The sequence below is a fragment of the Leptonychotes weddellii genome, chromosome 4 (assembly GCF_054177405.1).
Source record: "Leptonychotes weddellii isolate Sample4059 chromosome 4, ASM5417740v2, whole genome shotgun sequence".
Taxonomy (NCBI): Eukaryota; Metazoa; Chordata; class Mammalia; order Carnivora; family Phocidae; genus Leptonychotes; species Leptonychotes weddellii.
Window position 1 is genome coordinate 87,728,097 of NC_138372.1, and position 14,019 is coordinate 87,742,115.

The 14,019-nt window shown below is 41.6% G+C and overlaps 1 protein-coding gene across 2 annotated transcripts; it reads right to left on the reverse strand.

Annotated features, from left to right (window-relative positions):
* Positions 1-5,266: 5,266 nt before the first annotated feature.
* On the reverse strand, positions 5,267-13,333 carry BCL2L15 (BCL2 like 15). 2 transcript variants are annotated; one of them, XM_081815712.1, is made up of 5 exons: positions 12,592-13,333; positions 11,390-11,542; positions 10,948-11,069; positions 7,953-8,177; positions 5,267-7,357 (listed from the first exon to the last, which is right to left on the reverse strand). In XM_081815712.1, exons 2-5 carry the CDS (start codon positions 11,514-11,516, stop codon positions 7,340-7,342), a joined length of 492 nt encoding a protein of 163 aa, XP_081671838.1. In that variant the 5' UTR covers positions 11,517-11,542; positions 12,592-13,333; the 3' UTR covers positions 5,267-7,339. The 2 variants fall into 2 exon arrangements, with proteins under 2 accessions (XP_081671838.1, XP_006728526.1); XM_006728463.3 differs by lacking the exon at positions 12,592-13,333 and having other exon boundaries at positions 11,390-12,580.
* Between the last annotated feature and the right edge of the window lie 686 nt (positions 13,334-14,019).

Genomic DNA, 14,019 nt, shown 5'->3' on the forward strand with positions numbered 1-14,019 from the left:
TAGATGAAGACTAAGTGATGCAGAAAAGGATCAATTGTGTAAGTGCTGGGATCAAGGTGCTTTTTAAAAGTCTTTTAAAATTCTTATGCCATTTTTTTAAGTTAGAAAAAAGGAATAAAAATCCATCAATTTGTTCAACAAATTTATTGAGTACCAACTAAATGCTAAGCACTATGTTAGGGCTGGGGATGCAGTAGCAAACAAGTCAGAATATAGTGAAAAGACCCTTAACCAGTTAATAAAGCATCTCAAGACTAAGACATAGATGTAATTACTAATTAAAATAAAAACATTCCAAACTAACTTGCTCGTTTGCAGAGTAGCAAAGCATAAACCGAAAAGGAAAATGATTTTCTGTATTTTAACAAGAGAGAGAATTTCATAAACTCTCTGTCCCCTTAGGAATGTAATCACTTCCAACCAAACCAGAACTTTATTAATTAATAAACAAAAAGAGACCCAATCAAATAAGATTTAAAGCTCTTTTTCTCAAGCTCATATTTCAGAACAATCTTTAACTTCAGTCTCTTCTTAGGGAGAGCTAAGATAGAGACAGATATGAGGTAAAGAGAAACTCGCTGAGATGCCCTCTGTAGTCCTTTTACCCCAATATAAGAATCTAAAAATAGTGTCTTAGCATAACTGCAGATTTTTTTTTTTAAAGCAAACAGCAATTCTTAGGAGTCTGTTCCATTCTAAAACCAAAAGAGACAGAAACATCGTGAAATAACCAAACCTCAAAAACCCACTTAGCTGAAAGACCATTTCCTGAGAAGACCACTCAAGTGAGCAAAAAACAAAACTGAAGGAGAAAACAAAAAACTTCAGTTTTATTTTTAACAAATCTAAGCTGCTACTTAATTTTTCACACTTCCTTCTATAGATACTTACTTATAGGTGTCTACAGACAACAGGAGCATGGTGCTTTTTGATAAAGATTCTGATGACTCATTTATATCTTGTGGGAAGATCAAGAGCTGGGGAGGGGGGAATATGTTATACAGCAGAGACTGGCAAGTACCTAAAAGAATTGACGAATTTGTGATGAAACATTGAAACCAGTCTGGCTCACACCCTGAGTGAACACGACAATTCCATGAGCACTCGGTCAGAACCCTCAGGGGTGAGTTCTAGTGGAAAGTAAAAGTGAATGAGCACCTGAAGAAGAGCAAGGAAGGACCATCTCACTGCTGCCTCCTGTGGCTCCGCTGTGTGGTCAGAAGGAAGAGGACAGCAGAGAGGAGGACCCGTCACATGGTCACCTGTACCAGCAAGAGGGAAGTGTGCCAGTGTAAGGAGAAACATCAGTGTCACGGAGGCTGGAATTAGGTGACAAAAAAACACTTCACCGAAGGGAGTATCAGGGAAGATTATTAGGACATTATTAGCTAACGGAAAATACACTCAGGTTTCTCAGCACATCCTTCTCTCTCTCTGAGCAGGCATGCTCTACCCTGGGGAAGCCACTGACCAATCGTAGCTTCAGTTTCACTATGCCTGCCTTTCTCTACCTCCCAGGGTCATTGATTTGATAGGGGCTCTAGCATTATCTGCGGGACACTCGGTTCTTTGCGAGCATCCGCTGGGTCACCAAGGCCGACCTGTCCTTTCTCCTCAATGTCCTGTAGATTCAAGCAGCCTTTTCCATTCCCATGCTGACCACCATGCCCTTTTGCACACATGGATTGCTGCAGCAATGGGCTCTTCATTCTAATCCGTGCTAGCATCTCCTAGGAACCAAGGCTGGATGAATGTTCGTAAAACTCCACTTTAATGCTCAAGACCCAATGGTCTACAGCTTCCTCTGCCTGCCATCAAGCCCCTCGCCATGTGTCCCCACCCAAACTACCTAGCCACATCACCCAGAGGCCTTGCTCCTGCTACTGCCACCTCTTTTGCTACTTCTCACCTTTCCCCTAATTTTCGTCAAGACAAAAATAGAGCTGTAAAGCCTGGTCACTCTTTTCTTCAACAACCCTGCCCCTGACGCCATCTCACCAATGAACTTCTCTTAGTCTGCCTCTTCTCGGAATGAAGTCTTTATATTCAGTCATAGAAGTTTTCTTTGTTTCTTCACGTGTTCCTTGTCTCCCATGAGTTTAAAAGAGTTTATTCAAGAGAAAACACACAAACGGCCCCCTGGAGTTTTAAGTTTATCAAAGGCAATGCTAGTGTCTTCTATATGCATCTGGGTAACCCCCAGTGCTTACCAGGGTCTTCAGCACACCTGAAATAAGCCTATCATGATAAAGGACGCTACATAATGTGGTTGGGTGCTGGTGAGAGATCCACCCCGACTTGTTTGCTCAAGACAGCAATGACTCCGGGTCTCCTGCCAGGCACTTTCACTGTGCCGGGAACAGATGGGCCTTCCCTACAGGGACATCCAGGACCCTGGCAAAGAGCACTTGCCTGAGGGCTGCTGCCCAGCAGCGGAGCCATGGCCGCCATCACTGACGCAGAGTCCAATCCTGCAGGGCCACCATGGGTGGGTGGGGGGGATGACCTCCTTCCTCTCCAGAATAGATCCAGTTCCCCCTCTCTAAAAGGACACAAAAGAAGCTTATAAAATGCCTCTAACGAAGCTTGTTGCTTTCCTGGTGTTTTTACATCACCCACAGCAGGAAAGTCCCCTCCCCAGCTTCTGGTCATGATTGCTTCTGGTCACTACAGTATTCTGAGACCTCATCAAGCTCTTTAGTTCACCTGCTGTGAACTTCGTAGTCAGTACCCCACATTCCACAGGGAATCATGCTCCACCTTTGGTTTCAGAAACACAATCCTCAGGGGGCAAAAGTCAACTGATAATTTCTAAATCACGCAATTTACCTTTTTTTTTTAACTCTTGGTGGGGCTTGGCATCTTGTTCAAAATATAGTCAAACATGAAGTCTTATCTTTCTTCTGACTGTTTATTCAGTATTGTCTGTTTGTTTATTCATTTAATGAATATTTACGAGATCCATATACATGCAAGAGAATGGGGACGAGGGGCGCTACAGATGTGTGCAACAAATTGTCTTCATTCAAGGATCTTTTATACTCGTAAGGAAGGTAAGTACACAAATAACTATAATCTAAGGCCATTCGTGGTAAGGCCATAAACTTTATGCGCACAAAATTTTGAGAAGGCAAAGATCACTTTGTGCTTGGGTTATCTGGACAGTCTTCATGGAGGAAGCAGCATTTAAGTTAGGCCTTGAATATGTCAAAGAGCCTGAAGAGAAGCAATATGAAAGAGAGAGAGAACAGTAGGAGTTGGGTGGCTTAGTGAGTGGCTCAGTCTGCCTGGAGCCTTGGTTCTGTAGAGTCCTGATTGATAATCAAGGCTAGAAAGGGTAGTTGGAGACAGACCCTGGGGGAATTTGAACACCAGGGTGAAAAGTCAGGCTTTATTTGATGGGCAGCGGAAAACTAGTAAAGGTTGTTTTTTTTTAATACAACTTTATTGAGATACTATTGACATACAATAAACTGCATACTTCAAAGTGCATGGTTTGATAAGTTTGAAATGTGTACACAGCCATGAAACCATCACCACAATCAAGATAAGGAACATATCCAATCACCTTCAAAAGTTCCACTGGAAAATCTTAAGAAAATGGCAGGCAAAGCAATGTTTCTCGATATTTTTTTTTTTTAAGAAATGGCCCCTTCTGATAAATTTTTTGAAAGTCTCATCATCTCCTTCAGTAGTTATGTAAAACTTCAAAATGAATTACGCCAGATCTAGAAATGAATTAAAAGAATAGACAAGGAAACCACAGCTTTGGTCAATCTGGTGGCAGTATATTGGATGGACTGGAATGGGGCAAGCCTGGAACAGGCTGATCAATGAACAGCCTAACTAAGAGGCTTTACCAAAAGTCCAGGCAGAGAATTAGGACAAAAGGAAGGAATAAATGAGAAAGACTAATTGTGTGTGTGCAAGACTGGAAAGAGGGAACAGGGAGAAATGACTAAGGTTTTGAGCTAGCTGGATGGCAGTCTGGGAATGTACAGGGATAAGAACGGTACATAGAAATGAAGAATTAGAGCTTGTGGATGTGGATTTAGGAAGATGGGAAATAAGCCAGACTTGGGGATCACCCACATCAAGGTGAGAGGTAAAGCCAGAAGGTTGGCTTGCCTTTGTGAGAGACCGTGTCAGTGGAGAGAAAAAAAGTCAAGGTAGAACTTTATGAACACCGAATCACAGCAGTCCCAAATTGTTAATGGTGCAGTGCTTAAAATATTCCAGAAACTGGGCTAAACCCTTTACACAGTGTATTGTTTCATTTATCCCTCGCCACAATCCCACGAATTAGTAACCAAATCATCTCTATTTTAAGACCTGGAAACTAAGGCACAAAGGAATTGGATTACTGGCCCGGTGTCACATGATTAGTCTATGGTGAAACTAAATTGTTAAAATCAGACAATCTGAAGGGATTCTTAATCTCTGGGCTACCGTGTTTTCTTTCTGCAACCCCACCACTCAGCTCTCCTAGGAAAGGGTGGCCTAGCAACAAACACAAACCAGAGCTGTTTTTCCCATTTACTTAGCATAACCTCCAGGGGCACCATATCCTCAATCTCAAGACACTGCCATATATTTGGAGCCAGATTCATATTCTGATGTTTCATTGGCAGTATAGGATAAAACAGGGAGCTTCTCTAGCTAAGTGGGAAAAGAAAAGACAAAGAGGAGGCTGCTGGCCTCTGACATTTATCATTTACTTTATTTGTCCTCTTATTGAGATATAACGGACATATAACTTTGTATAAGTTTAAGGTATACAACGTAATGATTTGCTATATGTATATATTTTAAAATGATTACCACAGTAAGGTTAGTTAACACATCTATCACCTTGCCTAGCTAAAATATGTGTTTTGGGGCGCCTGGCAGGCTCAGTTGGTGAAACATGTGACTCTTGATCTCAGGGTTGTGAGTTCAAGCCCCATGTTGGGTATAGAGATTATTTAGAAAAATAAAATTTTAAAAAAATATATAAATAAAATAAATAAATAATGTGGTTTTGTGTGTGTGTGTGGTGAAAACTTTAAAAATCCACTCTTTCAGCAACTTTTCAATATATGATACGATATTGTTAACTATAGTCACCATGCTGTATATTACATGCCCAGACCTTATTCATCTTATAACTGGAAGGTTATACTCTTTGCCCACCTTCACCTATTTCCCCCACCTCCCATCCCCTGCCCCTGGAAACCACCAATCTGTTGTTTCTCTATCATTCAATTGAGATGGCACTTACTGAGAATTAGTTCAAATACATGGACATAATTTTATTTCACGAACAAAACAGCATTGGTCAAAGTGAAAACAGTGATTTCACCTAAGATGTAAAATACCACAAAATCCACCATGTTGAGGGCGCCTGGGTGGCTCAGTTGGTTAAGCGACTGCCTTCGGCTCAGGTCATGATCCTGGAGTCCCGGGATCGAGTCCCGCGTCGGGCTCCCTGCTCAGTGGGGAGTCTGCTTCTCCCTCTCCCGCTCTCCCCATCTTGTGCTCTCTCTCTCTCTCTCATTCTCTCTCAAATAAATAAATAAAATCTTAAAAAAAAAAAAATCCACCATGTTGAATTTACAGTAATGTAAGGGACAAAGGAATACATTGTTCAAACTTGGTAGCAAATAAAGCTAATTCCTACTTAAGAGAAACATGAAATCTCATTTGGGATTACTAACCTATTGTGATTTATCCATGAATAGAGGAAATAGCATAACTTAAAAAGTGAAAATATAGTAGCAGCGCTACATCTTTATTTCTATGCATTTAGGGGAAACAGAGAGCTGGCTGGCTGAAGGGAGGGGATGTGGTTACACTTGAGCCAAACTGTAACCAAACCATTAATGCCTCTCTTCAAAAATAGATACAGCAATGCTTTTCTTCTTGACAAGCAGGTAAGTAGTTTAGCCTTGGGGCTTATGAATGTAAGAGTCTCTACTTGATGAGTGCCTACTAATCTATGAGGTATGAAGGATTATTACAAGATACACATGCCGTAGATACCATAGGCTTTACTTCCAGTCACTTACGGTAGGGGCCAGGGAAATGGATACCCTCTAGTGACTGACCACCCAGGCGTCCCAGAGCTTTTTGATTTGCCAAAGTCCCAGAGAAAGTGTGGACTATGCAGGAACTAACAAACACTCTCAGATTAAATTCTAAAAAAAAATAGAGTTATCCTACATACCGTTGTGTTTGGTACGAATGATCAGGATTGCAACAGAATTTAAATTATTCAGAGAGAAACATTCATTTAGCTTTAAAGCAGGGGTCTACATGCTTTTCTGTAAAGGCCAGATAGTAAATATATTTTACAGGCCATTAGGTGTCTGCTGTAACTCCTCAACTCTGCCATTGCAGTGCTAATACAGGCATGGACAAGATGGAAACAGGTGAGTGTAGCTGCACGCCAATAAACCTATCGACAAAAAAAGCAGCAGACAGGATTTGGCCAAGCCCTGCTCTAATGTGAGGGTTCTCAAGTTCTATATGGACATAAGAAACCCCTGTGCAACTGGTTAAAAAGGTAGGATGCTAGGCCCCAGCCTCCCCCTACAGAATCAGAATCTCTAGGGATGGGGCCTGGAAATATAAGGTCCACAAGTGGTATGTAAACCACTTTTTGGTTTGAAAAACACTGTGGTATGCAGCTAGTTTCATCTAAGGTGGGATGGCCCCACTCTCCTAGATGTGGGCCAGCACTTCCTGCATCCTGTGGCAGTAAAAATGCACTGTTTTATCTTTTGTTGGCCTTTCTAGTAGCAGGGCAGATGAAGAAACTGCCATTTTTTTTGCTTTCAGCCTAAAAATGCATACAATTAATTTTGCTTTGGTGAAATTAACACAAAATTTAGGATAGGAATTTAAAAGAAAATCCTCAACTTAAAATAACAAGAGTCCAACAAAGATCTCCCTTGAAGTCCTTTAGACTGTAGAGTAGACAAGATCTTTAGTAAAGGACAGGGCTAAATCCGAACAAATAGTTTACTGTGTGCTCCCTTTCCCAAAATACGTCCAGTGAAGGCTTGCTCTGTTGCCTGGAAATTCCACTCCTAACAAGCCATTACTTTGTATCTGGAGGTCTTTGCTTAAATGGAACCTCCTTCAAACTCTCATAAAGACAGAAGGTACAAAATCTCTGTAGACCTCCGAGGGCTGCTCCCAACTTTAGCCATCAGTGGAAAAGAAATTATTCAGCTAAGTCCAGTTGTGTCCAAAAGAAAGTAGCTTTGGATTTGGCTGTCTGTGTCAATGGCCAGCAATCAGTCACCAGAACAAAGTGGCAGTGATGTTCAGGCTGGGAAACAGCGCCGCCTCTTTTTCAGCTCTCCAGATTTTCCTAGGAAGGACAATGAATATCCTAGAGTCAAAGGGATAGTCTTTCTAAAGGGAGCTTCCTAAAGAAAGCACAAATAATCTACAGATACCACCAGGGAATGCAGCTCTTACTGAGGCTTGTGCTGTTGCTGGAAATGAAGAGGAATGCTCAGTGAGAGCAGATGTTCTAATGATTACTAAGACATGGGCTTAGAATGCCTCCTAGAGTTATCGCTGCAGCAGATGACACTGTTTTTTGTTAGACAACAGGGGGATGATTCTGAATTTCTGAAGCCGGGCTGAGACTAGTACTCTATCACCAGTATACTTAATAGGCCGTTATATATAGGCAGTGGGATTTAGCTCTACACTGTTAGTAGTCAACTAAAATTTTAGGCAAAATGTCTCTGGAGTCCAACACCCGTAGGCCTGAGCTTCTGACTGCTCCCCTTCCCAATGGGAGTAAAAAAACCCAAACTGCCATTTTCAGCAAAGTAGGAAGACCTGTTTTTCTACTTGGTTTCCAACTTACAGAAAGAATCAGGAATTGGGAGGCCCAGGTACTAGTACAAAAGCAATGCAAATGCCTATCAAAGCCAGGGCCCCAACGTACTCACCCAACCTCCCTGGCCCTGGACAAACTCCCGGATGGCACTGTTCCCATTGATCATGTTTGTTATGGGGACAGCCACCTGTCTTGCCATTTCGGGAGCCATGCGGGCCACATATTCAAGAAGCTTCACTGACACTGCCAGAAAGGCTCTCTCGTAAGCTAAGCTGGAATCCTGAGCACACCAGGCCTGGCTGAGAGATTTCACTGTGTCCCGCAGTACAGCTCCTGCCTGGGGAGAGACACAGGAAATCAGTGAAGTAGCAATAAAAAGGTACAGGAGGCTGCAGGTGTAGGAGTCCAGTAAAGCAAGAGTTTCCTAGAGAATGGCAAATGCACCACTGGTTGTATCTGGGGTAATCTTAAGGAGTAGATGGACAAGCTTTTATTACTTTGTTATTTACTGTAATGGGTATAGAGAAAAACATAAGTAGCCCATCAAACCCATGAGTTCAGATATTATTACTTAGGATGAGCACAATGGTTGAAAGAAAAACAAAATGATTTGAAAGAAAAATATTAAGTATGTAAGAGTACAGCTGGTCAAGTTGTAGAGGTATTACTTGAATGACTGAAGTCTGGGGAATTCTAAAGTAAAAAAAAAAAAAAAAAGATTTGTTTTTCCTCTTCCTCTTTCCTTCCCCCCAAAATTGATCTCAAAGTCATTAGGTGGGGCCAAGCAAGATCTACTGTGGTGTAGTGTAGGGGGACCCATGGTAGTCAGAGCAGGTTGTCAGAACCCAAGCAAGCTGGGGCGCCTGGGTGGCTCAGTCGTTAAGCGTCTGCCTTCCGCTCAGGTCATGATCCCAGGGTCCTGGGATCGAGCCCCTCATGGGCCTCCCTGCTCAGAGGGAAGCCTGCTTCTCCGTCTCCCGCTCCCCCTGCTTGTGGGTTCCCTCTCTGGCTGTCTCTCTCTCTGTCAAATAAATAAAATCTTTAAAAAATTTTTTTAAAGAACCCAAACAAGCTGAAGAGGGCATCCACATGTGTACCCAGATCTTGGTTTCCAAATATCATTCTCCATTGAAAGATACCAGAGTTCTCTGGAGAATGGCTGATTTCAGGCTGGGGCTTGGAAAATACAAGAGATCTGTCAGAAATTAAGGAAGTACTCACAGAATGACAGGGACATGCTAAAAAGACACAGTCCAGATGGAGAGGACTCCCACTGGTCAAAACTGGGACAATTTGAGCATCCAAATAAATAATGATAGTAACAGATTATAACCCTTGAATAAAGTAAGAATTCATAAGTCCGTGTTGCTATAAAAAAATGAATAGATTGAAATGTTGATGGGATATGGGATATTTACATGGTTTCAAAGTACCTCCCTCCACAACACTTAACTATGTTAACCACAGGTATTAACTACAGTGGAGAAGACTTGCAGACACCATCCTAAGTGATTGAAGTTAACATCACTAATGTGACAAATTAAAATTTGTGCCACTTAATAGGTGCTATGAGAACACAGCAATCCTTCCTACCAAAAGTACATACCCTGAATCCACTCATGAGGAAACATGGAACAAACCCAAGCTTAAGGGACATTCTACAAAGTAACCAACCCATAATCTTTGAGTGTCAAGGTCACAAAAAATCAAGGAAAGACTGAGGAACAATGCCAGGTTGAAGGAGACTAAAGAGACATGACAACTAAATGCAGGATCTGATTCTGGCCTGGATCTTTTTGTTGTATGTGACATCATTGGGACAATTGGCAAAACTTCAACAGGATCTGAGGACAAGATGATAATGTGTCAGTGCTGATTTCCTAGTTTTGATGTGGTTATATAAAAGAATGGCCTTGTTTGAAGGAAATGTGAAAGTATTAGGGAATGATGGAACATCATATCAGCTACCTACTTTCAGATGATTCAAGAGGGAAATTCTTTGTACAATTAATTATGTGCAACTTTCCTATGAATTTGGGAGTTTCAAAAAACTTTATTTTTAATTAAAAAACAAAAGTAAATTCAGCTCTCGGCTACCTAGGAAAGTTTCAGTGCAAGCTATTAGGAATAATAAGTCCAGTTCTGCCTGAATAGGTGCACCATCCAAGCTATATTTGGTAAGAAGAATAAAGCATAATGGTGAACAGTGTGGTTCTGGAATCAGTCTGGGTTCAAATCCTAACTGAGTAACCTAACCTAATTTCTTGTTTCCCTCTTCCTCAGTTTCCCTATCTGCTTAGACGGATATCGAGTCAGAAAATATTTATGGAGGGTCTCCCGCAGGAGGTACTATTCTGGGTTGTGTGAATACTGCAGTGAACAAAGAGGTTAGATGTTTGCTCTCACAGCGTTCCATGCACAGGAAGAGAGGTTGCCCTGTGAATAACAGTTCCTATAATACCCCAGGGAGTGGTGGAAGGTTTAAATGAGATAATAAGTGCAAAGTATTTGTAATACTGTTTGGCACCTGTTAAGTGATGAGTTCATATTACCTGCCATTATCGATATTAATCAGCAACATCTTCTAGAATGTCGCCTATGGTCTTTGCATCCAAGTGCCACTGCCAGTAACCAACATTCTAATGAAAAGCCAGCTATGCCCTAGATGGCTGCTGTAAGTACTTAGCCCTTACTGCAGCATACTTGTGGACTTCCTGCCTTTCTGGTACATAATTTCATTGCTGGACCTTGGGGGGGTGTGAGGGGAAGATGCCCACTCCCAGCCAGATCAATGTTAAAACAGGTACATAAAAGAATAAAGTGCTTTACCAAGAACAAAGTGCTACAGATGTGCTCTATGTCACATAAGCACAGCTCTGCTGAAAAACAAATGGGAACAATCTGAAGGTTGACCAGCCCTTGCCAGTACCTCTCAATACCACTTGGGCCTTTGATTAACTCCTGAAGAATTAGCAATCGGAGAATTATTGCTGTGTCTCCTTGGATGAACATAAGCCCCCAAATCTTTCACAGGACATTTCTAGTTATAGCCATATAAGAGTGGTAAGAAAAGAGCATCTGGAATAGAAAAACAGCAGCAACTTTACCTGTCCCTGAATGGTTTCTGCAATGACATCTTTGGCAGAAGCTTCCAATTCTCCATTGAACTGGTCACCCAACATCCGAAGGCGGCCAGCAATGATGGCCACATCAAAAGAACAAGACTCTCCTAAGTTGGAGGCAACACATTCACATTTGTTACAGAACTTGAAGGGACGGCCAGTCCCAGGCATCTGGGCATTGGAGAATGTTCTCTAGACTTTAAACAATCTTGGCATCGTTCTCTCCCAAGAACACCTTCAATATTCTGTCAACCCCATAGTCAGAAGATCTCCTTTCACTGAGACTATCTTTCCCTTCTATGGAAACTACTGATTTTCAGGTATTGCTGAAGCTTAGTTTGCCTTTTTGAAACTTAAGAGGAAATAAGAAAGCATACTCAGATGCTCTTATTGACCTGCAATCACCACCTCAGGCTAGGAGCCTTACCTGAATCTGGTTCGTCTCCACAACGTAGGTCCCGGTTAGCAACCTGCATTGTGGTGCCTAAGAAGTCTGTAAGTAAAGTGTCCACAACGCATTCCGTTTGCTCCTCAAAAGTTCGGGGCCTCTTCATTTTCGGTATTTGCTGCAGAGTTTTTGCTTTTCCACAAAACAAGCAGTTTTCAGTTCAGCAGGAAGTCAGAAATACTGGTAAACCAGATGCATCTACCTTTGTACTTCGTAAAGTTTCCTAATGGGACGTGTAGTCCTAGAGCCTGTCCTACCAGTTTTTTTCAAAACTAGCTGGTCAGAAACATGGGACATCTCTGAAAAGCTCACCTACACAGACTGGGAAGACTTTTTGAAGACTTTCAGTTCCTTTTCTCCGAACCACACCCTAGCCAGTACCTAAGATTAATGAGTAACTTTTATCGTTAGCCAATTTAGAACTGAAATAGAGTTGAGGAAGTTTCTTGGGCAATTTCATTTAGAACTACTTCCTGTTAGGTTCTGTGTCTGGTGCAATTTAAAGTTCTGAAGTTATAATAGACAAGCATTCAATTCCTGATAGATGGCATTTGTGTGCGATAATCAGACGTTTTATGTACTGAATGTTTATGGGTAAGGAACTATGTCTGGCACTACAAATAAGACAGGAAAATGACACAGACACAGCTCCTGTCCTCATGGAGCTTATGTTTCAGCATGCACAGCAGATATTACATGACTAATCCCAGAATTTCTTGTGCTTATTGACATACAGTGTGTGACTACAGTGTGCAATGGGTAATCAGAGCTAGGGGGTTAGGAAGGCTTCCTTGAGGTTGTAACATCTTAGATGAGCTCTGAAGGACAAGTAGGGATTATGAGGCAAAGAGGAGAAATAAAAGCATTCCAGGTGGGAATAGGATATATAGAAGCTGAGAAGGTGGGAAAAAAAGTTGGGTGTTTGAGGAATTAGGAATGGGGATAACACAAAGTACTTCACAGGGAAATTTTATGAGGATTAAATAAGATAATGTTATGTGGGATGATCCAGCAGTTTCTGACCTGTAATAAGTGTTAAACATCTTTCCTGTTAGCCCAAGGCCTGAGGACCAGGATGACAGGGATCTGGGATTCACTCTCCAACAGAATTAAGTAGGATTCTCCTGACAGGGGTTAGACACCATCACTGTTTTGACGAGATCTCATGATTGGACACTTACCCACAGTGGCCACCTTCTTAATGTAGCCACACTTAGATTTTGGATTTGGGTGTCAGCACTCAAACTATCAGGTCTTCCAGGGTATTCTGACCTGGTGAGCTGATAAGAGATTCAGGCATAAGCAGTAAGTCAGTTATTCAGAACGAAAGTTCTACTTGCAAAATAAAGAGAACCAATCTTCTGATTTCTATTCTATTCTAAATAGATCATAAATTGCTTTTGGATGAGAAACAGAAATTAGGTAAAGGGCCGTTTTCATTTGTCATCTATCACTAGGGCTGAAACTTCAGTTTCTGCTAAGTAAGCTTCAGACCTCTAACATAAGAAGGTCCTTCTGAGATAATTCTGAGCCACCTCCTTTCACACTAGAGCCAGTTACTAAAAATTTAAGGATTCCATCAAATTAATTTATGACATACTCCCCAAATAGCATACGAAAACAAACAAAAGTTTTATAAGATACCATCCAATTGGTGTTAAGTATCTTACCCAAGGTAAATGGCATCTGTAAGTGGCAGAATAGAAATTTAAAACCAAGTACGTCCTACCTCAAATAATAAATCTTTTCCCACAGTAATTCGTTTCACGGCTGATGTACTTAAGAGCAAATGCCATCTTAGGAATCTAATCTTTTTTTTTTTTAACATATAATGTATTATTTGTTTCAGGGGTATACAGCTGTGATTCATGAGTCTTACACAATTCACAGCGCTCACCATAGCACATACCCTCCCCAATGTCCATCACCCAGCCACCCCATCCCTACCACCCCCCTCCACTCCAGCAACCCTCAGTTTGTTTCCTAAGATTAAGAATCTCTAGGGTTTGTCTCCTTCTCTGGTTTCGTCTTGTTTTATTTTTCCCTCCCTTCCCCTATGATCCTCTGTCTTGTTTCTCAAATTCCTCATATCAGTGAGATCATATGATAATTGTCTTTCCCTAATTGACTTATTTTGCTTAGCGTAATACCCTCTAGTTCCACCCACGTCGTCGCAAATGCAAGATTTCATTTTTTGATGGCTACATAATATTCCAGTGTGTGTGTGTGTGTGTGTGTGTGTGTGTACATAAACACCACATCTTCTTTATCTATTCATCTGTTGATGGACATCTAGGCTCTTTCCATAGTTTGGCTATTGTGGACATTGCTGCTATAAACATTGGGGTGCACGTGCCCCTTCGGATCACTACATTTGTATCTTTGGGGTAAATACCCAGTAGTGCAATTGCTAGGGTAGCTCTATTTTCAACTTTTTGAGGAACCTCCATACTGTTTTCCAGAGTGGCTGCACCAGCTTGCATTCCCACCAACAGTGTAGGAGGGTTCCCCTTTCTCCACATCCTTGCCAACATCTGTCATTTCCTGACTTGTTAATTTTAGCCATTCTGACCGGTGTGAGGTGGTATCTAATTGAGATTTTGATTTGT

Coding starts and splice junctions, on each gene's coding strand:
- BCL2L15 (XM_081815712.1), bottom strand. CDS start 11,516: ATGAAGAGGCCCCGAACTTTTGAGGAGCAAACGGAATGCGTTGTGGAC. Junction 11,070..11,389: donor TGGAGACGAACCAGATTCAG/GTAAGGCTCCTA, acceptor CCTCCAACTTAG/GAGAGTCTTGTTCTTTTGAT. Junction 8,178..10,947: donor CAGAAACCATTCAGGGACAG/GTAAAGTTGCTG, acceptor GTCTCTCCCCAG/GCAGGAGCTGTACTGCGGGA.